Raw genomic sequence first — 22,465 nt, forward strand, 5'->3', positions numbered from 1 at the left:
TATTTAAAATTAAAACAGCAAAAACTTTGAAATGCTCTACTTTATATGTATTAAATATAGACTTTTTAAATAAAAATGTGAATCAAAACAACTTTTTTCACGATATTCTACATTTGTGAGATGCACTAGGAGATTTGATGTTGTATATCTTCCATTCTAAGTTGTATTTTGTTGCATTTATAATATACTAAATTTGTGCTGCTACTATACCTCGAATACGTCTCTCTTCTAGAAGAACTTTGATTTGAGCGCAACGTCCTGGTGAAATAAAGGTAAACAAACATAATTTAAACGCGCACACAAACACTAATAAAACAAAATCCCAGTTGGTTTTGCAAAGATAAACGGATAGCATAGATAGCAGCGAGAGCAACAGTGCTTCCTTCTAACGACGTTTTAAAACCACGTGACCTGTGTTTACATCCTCTTCTCAGCTGTTTCTTTCTTCTTCCACTTCGACACAACTGCTTGCTGTTGCTACTATCTCTCCAACCAACCAGCTGGTTAGTTAGCGCAGTAAACTAGTACTTAACCAATTGAAGAAGCTGCTGGGGTGTGAAAGTAGCTGTCACTGACCGTCGCACTGAACAGCACTTTACGAGGAATGAGTAAATGCGACACGGCATTGTGAGTATTTCTTATTTGGTTTTCGTTATTTAGCCAGCGGCTGTTTGTGTAAGAGTTACGCTTTGTGTTGTCGTTGGCAGCTGTATTAGCTTTTCGTGGTGTGACACGGTTAAATAGCTGCGCTGTGTGTTTGCTAACTGTGTAACGGCAGGATAAAGAGGCGAGCTTACCTAACCTGCTTTGTCTGTTTTTAGTGATGGCGCACTCAGGCCCACAAAAAGCTAACGTTAGCCCGCTTTAACTGCAACTCACATAGCGTTGTGTTGCACTGAATAACTCAAACCCCCAGGTTCTACCTGGAACACATAATTTCACATCTAAATTCGTATTCTGCTTTATTTCTATGTTGAGGAGCGCACACGCTAAAGCTGTGAGTGGGCCCGGGGTGACTTTTCTAACAGAAGTGCGAGCTTTCTCGGGCGAAATTATACTCCGAAAGATCTCTGATTTATGATCGTTTTTTTCCTGTGAGAATATTTCTGTTATGATACACGAGTCTGATATTTTATCCTCTCCTTACAAAAACCGGTTTAGCTAGTTGCTGTTAAAGATTGGGGTTAATCGCACTGCAGAGAGAGCTGGCCAGCAACTGCGTTTTGGTCGACAAGTGGAAACAAAAGCTGCATGAAAGCCTCAAACACACCACAGCCTCTCGCTGTTTGACAGCTGCTTTAATAAGTGCTTGGCGTATGTTTCTCACAGGTGCGGACGGCTTTGATTGAGGGTGAGCCGTGATTAATAGCGCTTGACAGGGTTTCATGAAAACGCCGTTGTTGTTGTTTTGCCCCATCGTCACACGCAGTGCGAAGAAAGTCTGATTGGCCGCTGATTGGCTGACAAGCTGCGGTCTGTGTGGCAACCGCGAACACGTGACCAGGTTGCGCGCGGATTGGCTTCACCAGGTGTCAGTTGTGGGAATTTGGGGAACATCTGTGTACACCATTGCATGTAAAAACCGAGAGACCAGAAAACGACGCAAACCTGGGGACTGCATTCCTCCCATAAACAGCACCTCGCTGGGGAGGTGTCACTGATCATATCTTAGTCCATTCAACAGGCTAAAAAAAACTAAATGTATGTAGGTTGTGATTCCTATATAGATATACAAGCACCACAACTTAAAAACTAAAGTATTTTTTTCTGAATTCTGATGAGTATGACTGCAACTAACTTATCAAATAACCTCATGATTATTTACTTAATACTTATATGAGCAAGGGACCAGAAAATGGAAACCTTTAGGCTAAGCCCTTGCCATAAACCTCATCTTATTTTATCGACGTAACTTTGTGCTGAACATTGGGGGGTCAAGATCTCTGTCTAAATAAATAAATAAATAAATAAATCTGGGTAAATTCCCAGATGATTAAACATGCAATTATTTTGCTGGTAATAAGTGAAATGAGTGAAGAAAATCAACAGACTATTTATGCAAGATAATTCATAATTTTATTGGGAGGGGGTTATATTGGTTGGGTCTGATTATTGGGGGGAGGGGGGGTCATAACCCCCCTGGAAATTACGCCCCTGTCTTATTTTAAAGTTGTGGTCAGAAGTTTGCATACATTCATCATGGTGCGACTGTTAAAATAATTTGGGGCTTTTAGTGATTTCTTTCAACTGTTCTTTTTCCAGGATGGAGCGATTGCACAGCACACATTTAACAACTTAAAAAAAACAACAATTGGTTTAAATTTGATTTGGATTTTCTCTTATCCATAATGTCAGAAGTATGCACACAGCTTAAATATATATACACTATAACATACCCTCGATATAGTTGTTTTGGTCCGCAACGAAGTGCGATTACTGATTTCACACCTGCACCAAGGATGAAAACGTACCAGTGTTGCTGCGATGAGAGGAAATAGGTTAGGGTTTTCAGGAACCACCAAGGATGCAGCCTGTCACAAACTGGAAACTGCTCAAACCCGAGTGTCACTGTCCACAGTGAAATGAGTTTTACATCATCAATGGACGGAGAGGGTGCAGACCAAGAAAGAAGCCCCTACTCTAAAATCAACACCTTCAAGCTTGACTGAAATTTGCAGCTGCCCACATCGACAAGGCAAATGCTTGGAGAAAAGTTTTATGGTCAGATAAAACAAAGATTCAAGTATTTGATCATCACGACAAGAGGCATGTTTGGAGAAGTAAAAGTGACGCTTTCAAACCTAAGAACACTGTAGCAACTGTCAAGCACGGTGGTGGTAACATCATGTTCTGCAGTTGTCTTGGTGCCAGTGGTACTTGTACGTTGCACAAGGTAGATGGAATAATGAAAGACTACTTCCAAAAGTTTGAACTTCACCTTAACTGTAACTGTACCAGCAGGCCATCGCTCAGTATCTGCATTTGCGCTTAAAGCCATTTATAATTCTTAACTTGTTTGATGTGCTGCTTACCACAACAAGCACAAGCATAAACTTTGGTCTTTTAACTGTATTTTCATAAGTTTTACAGCTTTTCCTACTAATGAAAACCTCCCTTATGGCCATTAATGCTATACAAAGTAATTAAACAATAAACTTGTTCCACCCCAATGCCCCTGGTACCAGAGGCGAGAGGGAGAACTCTGGTTTAACTCGATGTACCGCCAGATCTGTTATTTGAATAAAGACATGGGTGGTATCCACTGAAACATCAGGATCTCAAAGCCCACAAAACCACTCTGACTAAAATTCACTGAACTAGCAGCAAAAGAAGACCAAAACTACGCTTCACGTTTAAAAACAAACAACAAACAAACAAAAAACCCCACTGACTGTAGTGATTTTTCTGTTACTTTTGCTTTCACCACGATAAAATCGTACTTCCTGCACTGCTTTCTCTCTGTGTACTCTGAGACCTGTAGTTTCCCATTAAAAATCTATTTGCTGCATTATTCGCTTTCTTATTTTGGACCAATCTACCATTGCTATAGAAATCTTTTATAACGACTAGTTAAAAAAAAACAAAAGAAAACTGGACAGTCTGAGCAATGAGCTACCTGCTTAAGATCAAAGTGGGCATGTTGTGGCCCGCGGTGGAAAATGAGTTGGACACAGATGTTCCAACAGGACATTGATCCCAAACACACATCAGAACTGGTCTTCAGTAAAATGAAATCAATAAAGCAGGCTAACATTAATATTCTGGAATAGTTTTCCTAAAGCCCTAACCTCAACCTTATTAAACATATGTTCACTATGCTTAAAAGCTGGGTGCGCACCAGAAAACCAATCGATTTTAATGGACTCCACCAATTCTGTCAAGATGAGTGGTCAAATATTCAGCCAGAGTTATGCCTGAAGCTTGTTGATGGCTACCAAGGTCGAGGTGCAACTCGGTAAGAGACATTAAACTACTCAAATATTTACAAGGGTGTATTTATAACTTTGAGCCTGTATGCATGTATACTCAACAGTTCAAAGAAATCATTAAAAGCCCAACATTGCCATGACACTCATGGTGAGTGTATTTAAAAATCTGACCACAACTGTAGCATGACAGGTGCACAATAGTCCACAGGACTAACACAGAGCCAAAGCAGACAAGAACGATGAGTAGACAATAGCTGGAAGCCAGAAGCAGGGAGTTCTTATGTTTCTGGATACTAAAAATTAGGTCTGCAGACATGACCCATAACTATCCACGCATTTAGTGTGACTGTGAGATGCACCACCATGCAGAGAGAGAAAGGGGGGAAAAAAAATCTCCTGGATCACCTGTTGAGAGAGAAAGAATAGAAAACAAGCAAAAAAACCAAAGCAACATACTAAACACAACACCATCGCATTAATCTAGCTAAGTGTAAACAGCAGTAAATACTAAATATTCAATGTTGTTGTGCAGCACGCAGGACAGACAGTACACAATGTGCTTTGAAGTAGCAGCCAAGAAAGGTGTAATTTAAGTCTACGAACAGCGAACACCCGTGTGCACACCTGTGTGGATCAGCGTGCTTGTATTCTAATGGTCTGCAAGAGGATGTAGAGAGCCATAGCCCTGTCCCCCAGGGCATGAAGCAGGCATGGAGGAGATCCAGGCCCCAGACATCCAGAGGCCCCAGAGTGTGAGAGCCCAAGGAGGACCACCGGAGGGGCATCCGTGCCACCCTCATGGGAAGGGCTGAGGATCCCCAGACGAGGGGTCACCCAGTAGCCACGGAGCAGAAGCCAGAGGGGGCTGCACCGGTGTGCCCGCCGGCTCTGCCGGTAGACAGCTGCGCCAGAGTGAACCGAGCCGCAGGCCCGGAGGCCCGAGGGCCCCCCGCGCCCCGGAAGAGGCCTGACCGAGCAACAGGCGCCAGGCCCCGCCAAGTAGCCACCGGGAGTGAGCTGGTACATACCTGAGCGCCCAGCCCCGGACACCAAGAACCACCAATGCACCGACTCCTGAGGGCATCAGTCACCGGCAGGGAGTGTGGTGAGGGGAGATAGGCCTCCACACTTTGGAGGGCCTGGGAGTTCCCAGAGAGGTGGAGTCTAAGACCCAACCTGACATATAGACACAGGCACACACAGACACAAACATGCATTCTCACCCTCATGCACACATATACAAACACTCAGCACTCACCCAACGTAAGGATTGACATAAATGGACATGTACACACAATCACACTCCCCAAACATACTCTATACCCCGGGTCCAGGTACCCTCGCCCCCAGAGGGGGAAACAGCACCCAGACCCAAGAGATGTTACCCTTCCCCCCGGGTTGGAGGCAAGCAGACCATCCCAGGCTCCGCAGCAGCAGGGAGGCCAATCGGACAGCCAACATCTCCTCCCAGCCCCCCCGCCCCGATGGCTAGTAGAGAACGGGGGTGTGTGAAGACCCCATACCTCCCTCCTCCCGCTCATGTGTAGTGTTGCTGCGTGTTGCTCTAAAGTGCATTTAAAACAAGGGAGAGCATGGTGCTGCTGCCAGAGAGCAGCAGGTGTTAGCACGGCCCCTCCCGAGAACCCTCAATGTCTACATGGATTTAAAATTGAGAGGTGGGCACCGGCACCAGAGGTAGGTTTGAGTACACAGACCGTCCACTGGACGCCGTTAACGTGCCCACCCTCAAGGCCCTATATATGTGTGTGTGTGTGTGTGTGTGTGTGTGTGTGTGTGTGTTATGAGAGTGTAAGTAATGTGGATGTCTAAGTTGTGAGATAAAATTGAGGCACAGGTGGCCAGAAGGGAACAGAGGGGGGGAATGTCTCCCCTGCACCCTGGTGACACACCCGCACCCCAAGGCCCTACCTGTGTGGGTGGGTGTGGTGGAGCGGAAAGAGGGAGGTAGCTGGGGATGGGGAGGAAAAGAAGGGAGGGGAGGATGCCCCTCCCTAGGGCCAGCTCCCCCGCTGACCCCAGTAGGCACCCCCGTCCTCTGGTACCCACCAAGGCAAGGGAGCCCAGGCCCATCCAGACCAGGGCCTACGGCAGCAGCACTGCCAAGCCCCACAGGACCCGGGGCAGCCCACCCTACCCCACCGCAGAGGAAACTGTACCCACCCCAACATTCAATCATCTCCCAGACTACACAAGACAGCAGACACCCAGGTTAAGTTTATTCTCCACCTCTCCTATGTCTCTCCCCCACCTGCAGAGTGGACTCCTGCAAGGATGGAACAACCTCCCTGCCAGTTGAAGAGCCCCCCAGTTAGGCCGATGCACAAGAGGCCCCCTGCGCCAGGGCTGAGCCCCCGTGCACCCACCCGCCCACAACCCCGGTGACACACCGACGAGGACCGAAGCCCCCAAGGCCCAGCCAGAGCCCCAGTACAGAGGCGAAGCACCCCCGAACCCCAAATCCGGATCCACTCAGGGGCAGCCAGGCCAACAGGCCAGTAACCTACGTCCGCCAGCACAGACCATCCTCCAGCCCCGCTGCACGCAGCCACAAGGAGAACAACCTCTAAGAGCGACCAGAGCCACTAACCAGGTTATGAACACAACCCCCGGGTTAAGCCCTCCAGGGATAACGTCTCTAGGGGTCCTCCAGGCGCCCTAAGCCCGTCCCAACTCCACATCAACCACAATAGCTAAGGCGGGACCAAACCACGACCCCCTACCCCCACTAGGTGATGGAGCCGATCAAAGGAGCCCAGAGGGATTGATCTAATGTGGTGGCAGAGGCTATATTGAGACTAATGTGATCTATTAGATGGTTTCTATATTGGCTAGAATTAAGATTATTTTTATTTTTCCAGTTCATGAGGACCGTTTTCTTGGCAATGCATAGGGCAGTAAAAACCATGTGGACTGTATTAGTTTCTGTGGTGACATCATCCAATTTTCCTATGCCGTTGTGTTCAATATAGTTGTTGATATAGACATAAAAACAGACAGCAGTACTGTGTTCCAGGCTGATAGACCATCAAAAAGTCTGTGTTCGGGGTCCTGACCAGTGGTAAAGTTGCCTGTTGATGTTATTGCAATAAAGGTTTAAGCTCCACTGACCTGGAAAAAAATTAAAAAAGAAATATCTTGAAACAAAAGTAGAAAAACATCATTTCAGAGTATAATAGGAGCAGTTACAAAACCAGGTGTATTCCAAACCAATAAAGTGTGACATGTATATCTCAGTGGTTGATGTCTAAATGTATTATCAAAGGTAAATTGATACATTTTATATTACCTAGCTTATGACAATTATAAAACTTTAATAATACAAGGTATTAATTTTCTGATGGTAAATGCTGATAGTTCGACACCAGCAAGTTGCAGTCATAGTTATCTATTGATTACATTCTTATATTTGAGTAAAAATCTATAGATTTTCAGAAAATATCCTTGAATATCTTGTATTTTTTTTTTTTTTTTTTTTTTTTTGCTCTCAAACTGCTATTTTAAATGTGTTGTTTAGGAAACTGTTTAATGGATTTCAAAGGCAACATACAAATAACTTCATTTTAACTTCCTTTTTTTTCATCTAGCACCAAACTGAGATAAAGTAATTCCTACTTGAGTAAAAACATTGCTTTGATTTTGACCCAGAAATTCACTCTTGTCGTGGAACTGTGTGACTCCTAATCATAAGTACACAAAGACGGCAGGGGCAAAAATGAGAGGATTCAAGTAAAAATAGCTGGTGGATTTTTAAAAAATATATATTAATAAATCTGAGCGGGTTCGCACGAACGAAGAGTCGGCCCCTGTTGTTAGTCTGGTACAACACACACCTTTACTGTCATGTCCTCTCGCTGTTTGTGGCTAATTAATACAGAATCCCGTGGTGAAATTTAGACACGTAACAAAAACGCTTTTTATTTGATCGCTACCACCACTAGCCTGATGGTGGAGCCATAGGAAAAGCCTCTCCATGACCTGCATGTGCGCGGGTTGTACATTGGTGAGCAGGTCGTCATGGTGAGTGGCACACTGGACTCCAGGATCTTAGTTTGTCATGCAAATAAAAGATTAAATCTTAAAGAGCGATTACCATTTGCACCATTTAGTGTAGATATGTGTGGGGAAAATGCTTAGATCTGGCCTTTTCAGTACAGCACGAACAGGCTCAAATCAAAAGTAATCCTAAATGAAAATTCTCTCACCATCATTGCAGCTTCTCATGGGAATTGTGCAGATCTTGCAATGAAATGTATTTACTGTATCGTTAGGTAAACTTCACATGAACTAAGCAGATACAGACATGGATATGACACAATTAGGTTGAATCCCATTGGGTGCACTCTTTAAAATGGAAAGGTCCTGACATTGGAGTGCATTGGTGGTCTGCAGGTCAGAAATATCCTAAGAGAGATGTGGCAAATTAAACAATCCTGGCATTAAATCTAGGGAAAACACGACAATGATGGTGGTAGAAGTGCAATTTCCCAGCGGGGGAAAAAAGATTTTTATTGCCTTTTTTATTTTGGGAAAAATTTGACTGATTCTATACATGCAGTTCTGTATTGGAGACCACTAAAATTAAGTGCATCTTGCTTCCAGGAGGACTTTGTGCAGATGCTACGAAGCAAACCTCCATTTACATGCTGTAGTTATGTCTGACCTGGAGTCAAGTATGTTGAACGACCAGTAACGTAAGAGATCAGCTCATGCCACAGGGAAGATGGTAGTCATCCTATAGTGAAGTGAAACTCAGTGGAAAGACTGTAAACTGTTCACTGTAGCCAGTTTAATGTGGTTTTTTTTTTTTTTTTTCTTTTTTTTTCTTCCTTGCACTTCCACTGTTGCTTTTTTTCCCCCCTTTTGTTCAAGCCAACTTTGTAAACTAATCAGCATTCAACCTATGCACAGCATCATTACTGTTGGGCAACGTGCTGTTAGCTTTGTGGAGGGCTGCATGCAAGTCCAGCCTCTGCCTTTGGTTGAATTCCAAAAATCTCTCTCTCTGCAGAGCAAAACAGACATCAACATTGTGCTAATAATTACTTACATTAATTATTACATAAACGGACAAAACGGGCAGTAGACGTTTGATCCTAACTTTTTCTGCTGCAGTAAAATTGAGACACAACTATCATAAATTTGCCTCAAGAAACTTAAATTAAAACAAAAGTTGAATCATGAATGTCCTCATCTGTCACCAGTACAAATGAAGTACTCGAATACAGCTTCTTATGCAGGTTTAAAGTCCAGCTTTACAAGGTAAATAATTATGTAGTTACATAGTGACCTTGAAGTTGGACTGCATTTTATTAGGAGCTGTTTACGTGGTAGAAATTCAGTAAACGGGTAATAGAATTAACTTCACTATGACAGTGTCAGCAAGCCTTAACATTATAGGTATCATAAAAGTAGACTTTATAGGTGAACAGCTTTAAGTCCTCCTATTGAACCTTGTATTTATTTTCATTGCTTGAATCCTAGCTTTACAGCATCAGAATGACTCCGGCCTGCTCTTTATAGCACAATTGAGACTAGTTTCTGTACCTTTCTTACAGGATTTACTGATTAGTTTTCTGCAAATACAAATTCTGTTGGAAAAGTGCCGTGGTATTAAGCCACAGGCACATAGGCATTTAGTTTCTTGTTTTTTGCCAACAAGGCTGTAAATTGTCTGAGTTTACACACTAAATGCTATTAACCATCGGGATTATCAGTTTACCTCACACTGTCTGCTGATCGGTCGAGTGCTTGTGCTGGTGCACTGCCTAAACAGGCCTGTCGTATTTGGTTGCAGCTCCAGAGCTGATCCTGTGTTGCTGGAGGATCTGTTACACGTTCAGTGAGGTGTTTATAACCGGGTCAAGCAGACACTCATGACCTGATACGCTGACGCACTTTCAGTTTGTGGGGGGCCCAACTCGGGACGTCATGTGTGTGTTTACCAGTGAATACTTGTTACAAAGAGGTATTTTTCTTTGTTTAAAATAAGCTTATTGCCTGGCTGGTCTTTCTTGATTTGTCTTTAAAGGACTTTGTTGATAATCAGAGGTTTGAGTGTACAGCAGTGCCCAAAAGCACTTTTCTTGAATACCTCCACTGACCCATTTTCCTGGATTTTCTTTCAATGCTTACAGAGTGAAAAGGAGGATTAAAAAAAAAAAAAATACACCGCTGTACATCAAGTGATGGTGAGCGAATCAATGGTTCTTTTTTTGCCAATGGAAAATTACCTTACTAGGCCTCCCACTACAAAGTCACCTCTGAATTTAATCTTTATTAGCTGAGTCAGATCTGGAGATGCTGAGGAGGCAGAGAAGGAATTCAGAACCTGTCTCCGTCGGCTGCATCACAGGGTGTGAAGGGTTTGATATTTTTTGTTATCAAAGCATTTATAAAATGTTGAAAAACTGGCACATGTCAGGAGTTTTCTCTTTACAGCTACTGTGCTGTATTACATAGGAAATCCATCAGGTCATTATTTGTAATGTAAGCACCAAAACAGCAGTTCATATTTCAGCTGAAGCTCAGCCTTAAATGGCAGGTTTCACAGCTGTTTGGCTTCTTTCCTTCCTTGTTCCTTTTTTGACACCTCATCTTTAGTCTGAGCTTAGTTGTAAGAAGTTCAAATAAACAGCAGTTTTATTTTTGTAATTGTGTTAAGTGGCCAGAAGCAGCTTAAGTACCTGGTCAATCAAAAGTAATAAAATATTTAAAGAAATTAAAATTAGAGCTGTTTTTTTTTTTTTTGTTTTTTTTTTTGTCTTTCTTTCTAAAGGGAAAAAACTCCCACTTAATTTGATTCAAACTTGAGATACAAATATTTAAAACTATTGACTCTTTGTGTTTGATATGCTGGTCCTGCTGTGTCTTCACAAACTTCTTGAAACACTTTTGTTTTGCTTAATTATTTGACTTTTACCTTTTTCGTTGGCATAGAATCTCAGTCGTCTTGGCTAATGCTGATTGTAACCTGCCCGATGGTGACTGGGTGATGCATTTTAGGGCAGGGCAAAGATGCACCTGTACAAAAGATTTAGAAGACAAAAAATCCCTCCATAATATAACTGAAAATAAAAGTGGATTATAGGCAACATAACTGTATTATGTGCACATTCTTGCTTACAACTAAAATATTTTTATAGCCCGACTGATAGGCCGATATTATCAGTCGATATTGGCTGTTTGTTTGTGATTTATCTACATGGAAATTTAAGTAAGTTTAAGTAAAGATATGACAGGATTTGATGCTGAGTAGAGGGCGCATGCACAACCTCTCGATCCAAGCAAAGTCAGGGAGACTGTGAACAAGTGAATGAATAACTCCACACACGTTTAAAATTCTGTATTGGTTGACCTCTAAATGGCTATGTTTACAATGTCTGTCTTTGTAGATATCCATCCATTCTCGTTTGTTTATCCTTGTTAGGGTCACCGGGGGCTGGAGCCTATCCCAGCTACCATAGGGTGAGAGATGGGGTACACCCTCGACAGATCGCCAACCTGATGCAGGGCTAACACAAAGAGACAGACAACCATTTGCACTCACATTCACACTTATGGGCAATTTAGATTCTCCAACTAACCTAACTACTAACTGCATGTCTCTGAACTGTGGGAAGAAGCTGGAAGCCTTTGTAGATATCTCTTATCATAATCTATCATAAACAAACCTGTAATTTGATTAGCATCAGGCTAGTCTTTGGGCTTTGACATTTTGGTGATGTACAAACTGATAACTCTCACATTGCAGATTTTGCTGGAATGGTTGCATTAGGGAAGTTTTGTTTGTATTTTTTTCTTTGAGATTTCTCAGCGTGCAGGCTTGTATAGCCAGTGCCGAGGATCAGGAAGTATTGCACAAGATTTGGATATTATTTTTGGCTTGGGAAGGAAAAAAACCTCAAACTGTTGTGTTTTCTCATAGGGCTTTGGAGTTGACGTCACGCCGCAATGTATTGTGGGAGCGCGGCACCATTTTCGGGGTCTACGAATCAAAACAAACGCACTGTGTTGGAACGACGATTACACGATGCTTAAAAGCAGCTCAAAAGAGAATGGACTGTATAGAGACCGATTGCGTCCAGAGGCGAAGCAGCAGTACTTGCAGAAAATAGCGTGCATTGGAAATGTGGACCCGTATGAAATACGGCTGTTTTAATGCTGTTTCTAGAAACTTTCATATGTGCTGTGATGGAAGCTTGTGTCCATCTTGCCCTCCTCTAATGTCAGCTTTCTGTTACATCACTCCACATCTGCCCTGTGGACATAACAGACTGCACAGTAGAATATGACATGACATTGGGGCACAGAGTCTCAGCTGCAAATGCCTCGCAGCAGGTTTTTATTGTGAAAATATCTGAAAGTCAAAGGATCCAATGTGATTCTGAAAATATTGGTGATTATTTTTTACTATTGATTTACTGGCAATTCTTTCTGTCCAGCACATTTTTGCCGGGCTCTAACAGTTTATAAATAGTATTTAAAACCTTAAATGATGAACTGTTGGCATTTGTCTTTTGGCAACAGCGAGCCATGTGTTATTCCACAGCCTCTGTAACAAAATTTAATTTAGGGTCACTAACTGTATTTGTGCTGTGACATGCCTGATATGTGTTGGGGAAAAGGGTCTACATACTGTACATTAGATAAAGCATAAACCACCAGTAGAGGGGAAGCCTGCTTGTCACTGTACTACTGGATTTGTTTCATCGTTACAGCTTGATGGCCATTCTTTCACAAAGGCACTGCAGATTTAATACTTTGTAAATCTGTTTCATCCTGAAGGGATACTTAAAAAAATGGTAGTAAAATACATGTTTCATTCTTTTAGTCCCTTTCTCTCACTCATCAATTTTTCATCATAAGACAATCCCAGTTGTGGATTAATAAAACTGTTTTTATCAGCACTTTAAATCTGCACTTCACCTGTAGATTTAACCAGACACTGCTCCCTCACAGGCGTTAATGTCATAGTGTGTTCATCTCACTTTTTTTGTGTTTCTCAGGTCACTTGCTGCCTGGACATGAACTGTGTCTGAACTGACACACGAGGAGCCACAGCGGCAGCACAGCCGTTCATCTCCATGCACCTCTGAGGACGAAACAGTCATCCTGAATACGAGTTCGCCCCTTAGGGTTCCTCTGCTCTTTTCACCATGGGGGGAGCTGTGAGCGCCGGAGAGGACAATGACGACCTAATTGATAACCTGAAGGAGGCTCAGTATATCCGCACAGAAAAAGTCGAGCAGGCTTTTCGGGCCATAGACCGCGGTGACTACTATTTGGACGGCTATCGGGACAATGCCTACAAAGATTTGGCCTGGAAGCACGGTAACATACACCTGTCTGCTCCGTGTATATACTCCGAGGTGATGGAGGCACTGAAACTGCAGCCGGGACTTTCTTTCCTCAATCTGGGCAGTGGAACCGGCTACCTGAGCACAATGGTTGGCCTCATCATAGGTAATCTTGGCTTACCCTTATTGTGGGAGGTGTTTAGATGTTCTCTAAAGTCTACATGGACAAATTTAGAGGAAATGATTAAGTGACTTCAATAAATGACATCACTGATGCTACTGAATATGGTCTTCATCGATCAATTGGTTTATAATATGTTCCCCAAAAATAGCACTAAAAACCTAATAAATGTCAGATAAGCAGTGTATATTTGCATATGTTCAGATTTGAGAAGCAGAAATCAGCAAGAATTGGGCTTTTTTTTTGCTTAACGGAGGCCATGAATTAATATGCCACATTTTTGTCCCCCCCCCCCCTCCCCCTTAGGGCCATTTGGTGTAAACCATGGAGTTGAGCTCCACAAAGATGTCGTTGAATATGCCAGAGAGAAACTGGATGACTTCATAAAGAATAGCGACAGCTTTGATAAGTAAGTATATGCTTATATGTTTTTTTTAAGCTCACTTTCTGACTACACATTCACCTGAATCTCTGGTGGTTGCCTGGTGAACGGCTCTCGGCAGGAAACCGCTGTGCACATGACCGCCTTTAAAACGACGAGTAAGTGTTCAGGCAGTTTTTAGGCTGACGTTAGCCCTGCACCCAAAAAGCAGCCTTCTCATTCATTTAAACGAAGCCAGTGAGTCAGTGCAGCGGGGTGCCAAAAAAAGGACACCAGCAAAACAAGTCATTTGGCACAAAAAAAAAAAAGAGTTGAACCAAGCTCAACTTTTGCTGCAAAGCACTGTCCTTGGCAAGGTGCCGCACTGGTTCCTCTCAGTATGCAAGTACTCATCCCTGGTTGATTTCTGCCTTACTGAAATACGGAATTTCTGTTTGTGATGCACCAATTTATCTGTCAAACATCAGAGTTGGCCAATTTAGTCTTATTGACTGCTGCTTGCAAAAAAGATTGAATACATTTATGCTTATTCAAAGATGGTATGTTGAGGGACTAAAAGAGTCATTCAGTTATTTTGGTTTTTGGTGTGGGGGGGGGGTTATAGTGCAGACTTCTTTGATCTTTTTTTTTTTTCTTACAGAAAAATAGATTTAAAAAAAAACCCAAGTTTTATTCATTGCACATAATTTACTTATAATAGTCGTGGCTTTTCACAGTTTTTGAATGTTGTGTGTGACTTTTACAAAGTGCTCTGCTCTGTTGTGGCATCTCATAAGCCTTTAAATGCATTAATCTGTTACTAATTGTCACACCGGTGCAATAAATGGGTTAGCTGTGCTAACCACCTGCTGGCTCCAGCTGCATATTTATCATAAAGACATGAGAGTGAGAGTCAATCCTCTTATCTAACGCCCTGCCAAAAAAAAAGCTAATAAAAGTATCCCCCAAAACATAAAGTGTCCTCTTGAAAAAGAAGTAGCTGTTACTGAATAGGAGGCACTAGTGACCGTTTGCCGTCTTAAATAAGTAATCTCTCATGTATATTTCTGCCACAATCTACAAATGTGATGATGGGCTTTGCAAAAAAAAACCCCAAAAACATGATTTTATTCCTTACCTGTCTGATTATTTCTTTCACAGGTTTGAGTTCTGTGAACCTGTCTTTGTGGTGGGGAATTGCCTTGAAATCTCCACAGACAGCCACCAGTACGATCGCATTTATTGTGGCGCTGGAGTGCAAAAGGACCATGAAAATTACATGAAAGTACTGCTCAAAATTGGAGGCATTCTGGTGATGCCTATAGAGGATCAGGTAAGTGCTGCAAGTCACCGGACTGATACGAAATCGACACATTGTGATTGCTGCTCAAAATGCTAACGCACAAGGGAAAACAAGGGAAAATGGCTTTGACCTAGTAGGCTTAGTTATGAAACTTTCCCATGCATTATTGAGCCGCGGCTGCACCTGGATTTAAGCAGCCGTGTACAGAGTACACACAGTGCTGTATAAATAAATGTTTTATTTAAAAAGTACGACAGGTGAGTGTGGACAGTCTGCAGGGCATGTGAGAGGGCACTGAGGATATTTCGGGATGTTGGTGGGGAAACGGTTGACAGCAACCTTTTCCTTTAAGAAGTTTAAAGATTGTGACGGATTCGTGGTCAGTGCGTTTGGGCCATAAAAGGAACTGAAGTAAAGCGAAGCTTGGACTTGATAAGATATCGTGACCCAAGGGTTGAATGTTTTATGTTGGTAGTTATACAGGATGGCACTCTGAAGTCAGACCATAGAGGGAAAACATGCTTAAAGGAAATCAATCAGATTTTATACTATTTTTTTTTTTAAATAAAGTAAAAAGGGAGGGGAGAGGGGAGCAGGAAAGTTATTAATCATGGCAGAGAAAATAATTAACACAATTCTGATCTAACAGCTTGAAAGCACTAAAGCCCCAGATTTACCCAGGCCATGTTCACACTGATGTGGATAATTTTCAAAATGCATCTTTTTTCCTCTGTTGTGGCCTTTCATCAGCACCAAGCTGACGTCCCCCATCTCCATCTCCTCTGGAGCTTTTTGAAATTACTCCCCAGAGTGGACAAATATGAAACACCCATTCAGTAACCGGAAAGGCGGTGTGGAGCTTTTTGAAAATGACACCCTTCAGCACTGTTCAGATATTATGCTGTGTGGAAGCAGCATTAAGAAACTTTATTATCTGTAGCTACCCCCCCCCCCCACCCCCCCCCACTCATTTTATACATTGACACAAGGAAGTGAATTTTATGGATGTCCAAAACAAACCATAAAAATCTTCATGCGTTCATTTGGGAATTACTGTTAGACTTGGAAAAATGTCAGAGTAAAGCCAAAGACTGCTCGGTTATGGCAAAAATACAGACTTTGGGAAAATTGTGGATTTATTATGCTATCATAAAGAAGATGGTTGTCTTAATCACACAGAGACTTTGCAGTACGTCTGTGCCCCTTACAGATGGCTATGAATGGATGGACTTCATAGCCTCTTCTTTATCAGCCCCCCCCCCCCCCAAGCCTCATCACACCTCCCCCTGCGAAGTAACAGTGCACACTGAGTCAGCAACCTCATATGACTTTAAACGTGTTTTGAGAACTGTCACAGTGCAGACTCGTTATGACCCGAGCCAACATAATGATGGGTGATTGATGTCTCATGTAATCATTTATGTCTCTTGGATTAATCTTCTGTCTTTTCATATTGATATGTCATGAAGCAAAAGGACAAAGACTTTAAGGCTTTTAGCTTTTCAGATGCAAAATGTTACTGTTTCAATTTTATCTTTCACATTAGAACCCGGCTGATTTATCAGCAGGTCGATGTTATCGGATGACGTCAGCTATGTGCCGCTACAGCACTTACAGTAGCCAATACATAAAATTTGGAAAAGTGTCAGGAGAAACTGTTCAACCAGTTTTGACATTGAATAGTTTGTCCACTAGAGGGCACGCCGCAACTTTCCCGTTGGCAGTACTTGTTTGGAACAAGCAGCTGAACCTAGCAGAGTCGTCAGATCGTAATCAAGTAAATATGTTAGCGAAATCTGTTTGTGTGTCATGTGTCTGCAAGAAAGTAGAAAGTAAGTATAGGCTTATACATCGGATTTTAAATTGACAGATATTGGTATAGGTATCGGCCAGATTCTAGTAAGAGCAGCAGTGGAGTGCTTGCATTGTGGCAGGCTGTATATTGCTGCTTCTTTTCTCTACTTAACTCTTCTTTTGCAAAAGAGATCTGATTAAAATAATTAAGAATTGAATTTTCTGTGTGTTAAATGTCTTTTTTCAGGAGTTTAAATGCACCAGATTAGCGGTTGCTTTTAAATAGCCAAACATTTTTATGCAATGCTCAGACATTTTTGAGTCTTTGCTGGAAGCTAATTGTATTTGGAAACTTTTATGTTAAATTTTTTCTTCTGTTTATTTAAAAAAAAAAAAAAAAAAAGTATGGCAATGAAGTTTAACCCACAATGTAAGTCCATTAATAGCTCATTGGAAATAAATGCTAAAAGTCATAAAACTAAATGATGTTTCTGGCTTGAATGCACTGGGTAAAGGTGAGAAAGAACGAGGAGCACAGGCAGAAGTCGTCTCCTTGGTTCTCTGATTTTTATTCAGTGCCTGCAGGTTATAGCCGCTAGAGAAAGAGATCTGGGGCAGGGATGTCTAAGCCTGCAGCTAAGTTTACAAGAATAAGCCAAATTTGGAAGGTATATGCAAAATGAAGCTACCTTTAGCTTGTCTGTTCAATTCAAATGAGCCTAACAAGCATGCTGTGGTTGTGTAAGACTTGGCGCGTGTGGATGGAAGCAGTTAGAAGGATGACTTTTCCCCATGGTGGTGTGATAGAGGCCTCTTATTGGATTGGGATTTATTACACCCACAGTAACAGGTGTACATGTCGACTCGAGTAAAAGTCATCTTTTGATTCACCTGAGTCCAATGTTTCCACTCCTCCTTGCTAAATGTGAAGCATTTGATGTTTTTCAGTGTAAAGTTCAGTTTTTGTCTCTTTATACAGCTGACCCAGATAACCAGGACTGGCCAGAGCACGTGGGAAAGCAAAAACATCTTGGCGGTGTCCTTTGCCCCCTTGGTCCAGCAGAGCAGAGCTGATGGAGAGAAGCCCGACACTGTCCATCTGCGTAAGTTCCCACGCCTCATCAAACAAACAAAAAAAAAAAAACCCTCCCAGTTTTTGTGTTTCATTATCTCTAACTCATCTTGAAACGCAAAGCAGGCAATATTTTAAATTCAACGCGTGATGTGTCGAGTCCTGTAGCGATATTGGCTTTGACATATGAAGCTCGCCCCGCGGCCGCTTCCTAGACCCAGTTATTCCTCTCCTTGAAATACCGAGACACTTTTCTCTTTCACGTCCTCGCTCGTTTATGCTGACCTAGTTGAAGGACTGGTGCGGCTGTATGGATTATTCTTATTTGTGTGGCGCACCGCCCTGAAGCACCGTGTCATCTCTCTTTGTCCTCAGCCCCAGTGACTGTCCGCAGCCTTCAGGATCTCTCTCGGATCTACATACGCCGCACTCTCCGAAACCTGGCCAACGAGGACAGCCAGGGCAAGGGGACGACGCAGAGAGTCCCCCAGAAGCGCAAACGCAGGCGCTGTCGCAGGCGACGCATCAACACTTACGTTTTTGTAGGCAACCAGCTGATCCCGCGGATGGTGGAGAGCGAAGAGGAGGAGCACACCGAGGAAGAACACAAAGAGGTGGAGGAAGAGGAGGACAGAGACATTGGCGACATTGAAATCCTCAAGCAAGTGAACGTGTTGAGAGACCAAATAATGGCTTTACCGCTGCCTGAGTCACTGAAGGCATATTTGCTGTATTACAGAGAGAAATGACTTATTCACTTGATATCCATTCTTAATGGGTGCAGCGAAATGCTGAAATGCTTTTCTTCATCTTTTTTCAGTACAAATGTAGCATTATTTCCACTTAATCTTGATGGCAAAACTGTAACGGAAAGAGACGTCACAGATAATATTGGATAATAATGTTATGATTGTCGTGAGTGTTAATTTTTTTGTTGACATGTTTGTTTGTTTTTCTTTTGGTTTATAAATGGAAAAAAATATAAAGTAAATGAAAATAGTTTCAAAAATCAATTTTGAGATTCAGATTTTATCGCAATGTCAGAATTTCTGCAGAAATGTGCAGATTAAAAATTGTATTAAAAAAAGAGTTCTTACTATATTTGTTAAAATACGATCATGCTAAGATGAAGACTTTTATTGCACCTTTTTTAGAAGCTTTAACTTACTTTCAGTGTCTGATGATTTAATGATACTGAGAGGAGACACTGAAAGGCAAATAAAGCCACTTTCTCCCATTTTCTTTTTTCTTTTTTTTTTTTTTTGTTAAAGAGAGTTAAAGAGTAAGATGTTCGATAAGCCCGAATGGGGCACGCATGTCATTACTCTTCTTGGTATTTCATTTCAGGGTAATGTGTTTTATAACTTCCTATTACAAGAGTTCACTGAAAGACCAGACTGGTTCATAATTTTTTCTACAGGGCACCTTTTAATGAAACTTTTTCTACAGGGTGCTGACATTCTTGTTTCCTCACTACTACCTGATCTGATAGGCTGTCGCGGGCCTCCTTCTCTCTTTTTATTTTGCCCTGTTCTGGATTCATATAATATAATATAATGATGTAATTCTTAGTATTTGAATAAACCACATCAGAGGTTTAAAATAAGGGTGACATGGATACAATGGTGATTTAAATATTCACCTAATTTCGAGGGGAACTGGAGAAGGCATGATGTTCATCCATAATGAATACATGCATGAATATATTGTATATGGGTGTTCCTGACTTTGCTTCTTGTGATTGGTCACTGGAGGTGATGTCCCAAGTGATCAAACTTTGAAATGTTTCTTTACAAATGACAACAAAAAAGGTTTCAAGATGGTGAACCAGATTGATGGCCTTGACACAAATCTCGAATTCTGTATAGTTCTTTTCTCTTTTTATTTTTTTTTAAACAAAATCAACAACAATGCAAAATCTGACGCCTTTTTGTATCATGGACAACAAAGCACCTTAATCTGCAGTCCTCAAGACAGAGAAAAAAGGAAGAAAAAAAAAAAAATGAAAAGATGACTTTTTTTGGGCTTCATTTGTATTGTGGACTGGACTTAATGTAATGTAAATCCTCTTTAAGTACAATTTGCTTGCAGAACCTTCCTGATAGTGATGACTTTTAAGTGCCAACATCCCTCGCCCCATCACATTAGGACTTCTGTGAGTTTTCCAGCACAGTAAATTTCCCCCATAAAGGATGATATATTTCTACAAAAACATTCCACAGTGAAAAAAACAAAACAAAAAAAAAACAACAAAAAAAAAAAACAAAGAAGAAAAACAAAGGGGGGAAAAAAACCCTAAAAACAAAACGGCACATCACTGATCCGACAGGTCACCGTTTTTCTTCACGCTTTACCATCACAGCGTTTGGAAAGTTCCTTCATCTTACTTTGAATGCATAAATTTAGTATTCCAAAAGCTGAGTTGAATGTTGTTGATATTAATTCTATTCAATATTAAAGTGATATATCTATATATGTATTGTTATCATATGATTCTGCATACAGTTGAATTAAGTTGCAGTTGATTTGTTGTAGCGCCCTCTTGCTGTACTGTATCTTGACACTGGGAACTCTGTAGATCAAATCTCCACTGCTGTCTGTTAAATAGATAAGATATATTAGTGCTGTAGGTCTTCATTTTGTTCTGGTGTAATGACGAATATTTTGTTTGAAAACGGGGCTGGTTATTCTATTTAGTAGTTTTTGTGTGTGAAGAGGTAACATTTATTTTCTGTAAGGCTTTTTTTTTTTTTTTTTTTTTAAATAGATTAATTCATTGCAGAGCTGTGCAAGTAAGCAATAATGGAATAATTTCTCAGCTTATAATTACCAATAACAACATAGTCCCATTTTATTTGCCTGGTATCCATTAAAATTCACATGACCAATTACAGCCATGCAACAGTTTATATACCATTATCGAAAATGTAATTGCTAATTAGCGAGCACATTAAGTATTGAAAGCAGGGGACCTACAACCTCGACTCTCAGGTCGCGCCTTGCACCAAAGTTAATGGGACTGCTGTGATTACATTTAATGTGGATGAGATTCGACTACAAAAATGGCAGCCGGTAAATACCAAGTCATAACCAATTATGTGCTCTTATATTAAGATCATTTGTTCAGAGCCAAAAGAGTTCTATTCCTGTTTTTTTTTTTTTTTGTTAGCTTTTTTCTTTTCTTCAGGCATAGGTTGATTACTCATAGTGTGTGCAGTTCATTTTGAAAATGTGGTGTTTCTCCGTAACGTTTGGCACAAAAATAAAGGTCACGATCACATTATGTGTCTTCTAATCATTCTAACTACTCTGCTCTTCTGATCTTATTTATTTACCAATGATATCTAAATGTCGTCTGTTAGTTAAAGGAGTCCTTACAATTTTTTTTTTTTTTTTTTTTTTCTTCGTTAGATTTCTTGCTGCTGCTCTTGTGTCACATTGTAGTTGTGGAGTGAATAATATCTGATGACCCACTGGACCATGGTATATTTCAGCTAAGTCGGCTAATGTTGGGTTTAATGGACTTTGGAAAGTTCGGTAAATTTATTGGCAGCAAATTTATGAATGTGAAATTTATGAAACTGTAAACTCTGCAATTTAAAAAAAAAAAAAAAAAAGTGACATGAAAAAGATCCATCCATCCATTCTCTTCACCTTCTCCTTATCAGGGTCTGGAGCCTGGAGCCTGAGTGACTGCAAGGTGTCCAGATCCTGTGGATGCAAAACAAACACAAATAATTACCCCTTCACCAAAGTGCTTGACATGTGGTATAAAATTTGTGCTAAATTTGTGTCGTGTTTGGTTTCTACTAAGCATGGCGCTGTGCATTATGGCCAAACATCTCTGCTTTAGTCTCATCTGTTCAAAAGAAATTGATCAGGAAAGTCATGCAGTTTGTTTGAGAAGAGGCTTTTCTCAGAGACCCTCCTAAACAAGCTATCTTTGTTTAGTGTTTTTCTATCATATGTGACTGAGGACTATATAGTCTATGATGTACTATAGCTCTTGGGTGATTTTTGCAGCTTCACTGAGCATTGTATAATCTGACCTTGGAGTGAATTTGCTGGGATTGTGGTGTTGTATTAAAACACAACTAAATGCTCCAGAGGGGCAGCACGGTGGCACAGTGGTTAGCACTGTTGCCTCCCAGCAAGAAGGTCCGCCATCTGTGTAGTTTGCATGTTCTCCCTGTGTTTGTGTGGGTTATCTCCGGGTACTCTGGCTTTCTCCCACATTCCAAAGATATGCAGTTAGTTGGGATAGGTTAATTGGTAACTCTAAATTGCCCATAGGTGCAAATCGTTGTCTGTCTCTATGTGTTAGCCCTGCAGCAGATTGGCGGCCTGTCCAGGGTGTATCCTGCCTCTAAGACAGCTCTAATAATATAATAATGTCTATATATAAAATATGTGTTAATATAATGTGTTTAGCACATTATAGTTGACATTAATAGTAGAAAGTAATGTGGATTTGGCTGCCCAGTTTAATTATGCAGCATCACAGTGCT

General features: G+C 41.4%; 1 protein-coding gene across 1 annotated transcript; it reads left to right on the forward strand.

The window, feature by feature from the left end:
- Positions 1-434: 434 nt before the first annotated feature.
- On the forward strand, positions 435-21,237 carry pcmtd1 (protein-L-isoaspartate (D-aspartate) O-methyltransferase domain containing 1). The gene is made up of 6 exons (XM_040020328.1): positions 435-627; positions 12,956-13,412; positions 13,734-13,836; positions 14,950-15,121; positions 17,865-17,988; positions 18,333-21,237. The coding sequence occupies exons 2-6, from the start codon at positions 13,106-13,108 to the stop codon at positions 18,704-18,706; spliced, it is 1,080 nt and encodes a 359-aa protein (XP_039876262.1). The 5' UTR covers positions 435-627; positions 12,956-13,105; the 3' UTR covers positions 18,707-21,237.
- Positions 21,238-22,465: the final 1,228 nt, after the last annotated feature.

The sequence above is a fragment of the Simochromis diagramma genome, unplaced genomic scaffold (genome assembly GCF_900408965.1).
Source record: "Simochromis diagramma unplaced genomic scaffold, fSimDia1.1 OVJJ01000205.1, whole genome shotgun sequence".
NCBI classification, from domain to species: Eukaryota; Metazoa; Chordata; class Actinopteri; order Cichliformes; family Cichlidae; genus Simochromis; species Simochromis diagramma.

Excerpts from the sequence above, each read along its gene's own strand:
- pcmtd1 (XM_040020328.1), top strand. The coding sequence starts at position 13,106 with ATGGGGGGAGCTGTGAGCGCCGGAGAGGACAATGACGACCTAATTGAT. Across the intron at positions 15,122-17,864 it reads TGATGCCTATAGAGGATCAG|CTGACCCAGATAACCAGGAC; the intron begins GTAAGTGCTGCA and ends CTCTTTATACAG. Across the intron at positions 17,989-18,332 it reads GCCCGACACTGTCCATCTGC|CCCCAGTGACTGTCCGCAGC; the intron begins GTAAGTTCCCAC and ends CTTTGTCCTCAG.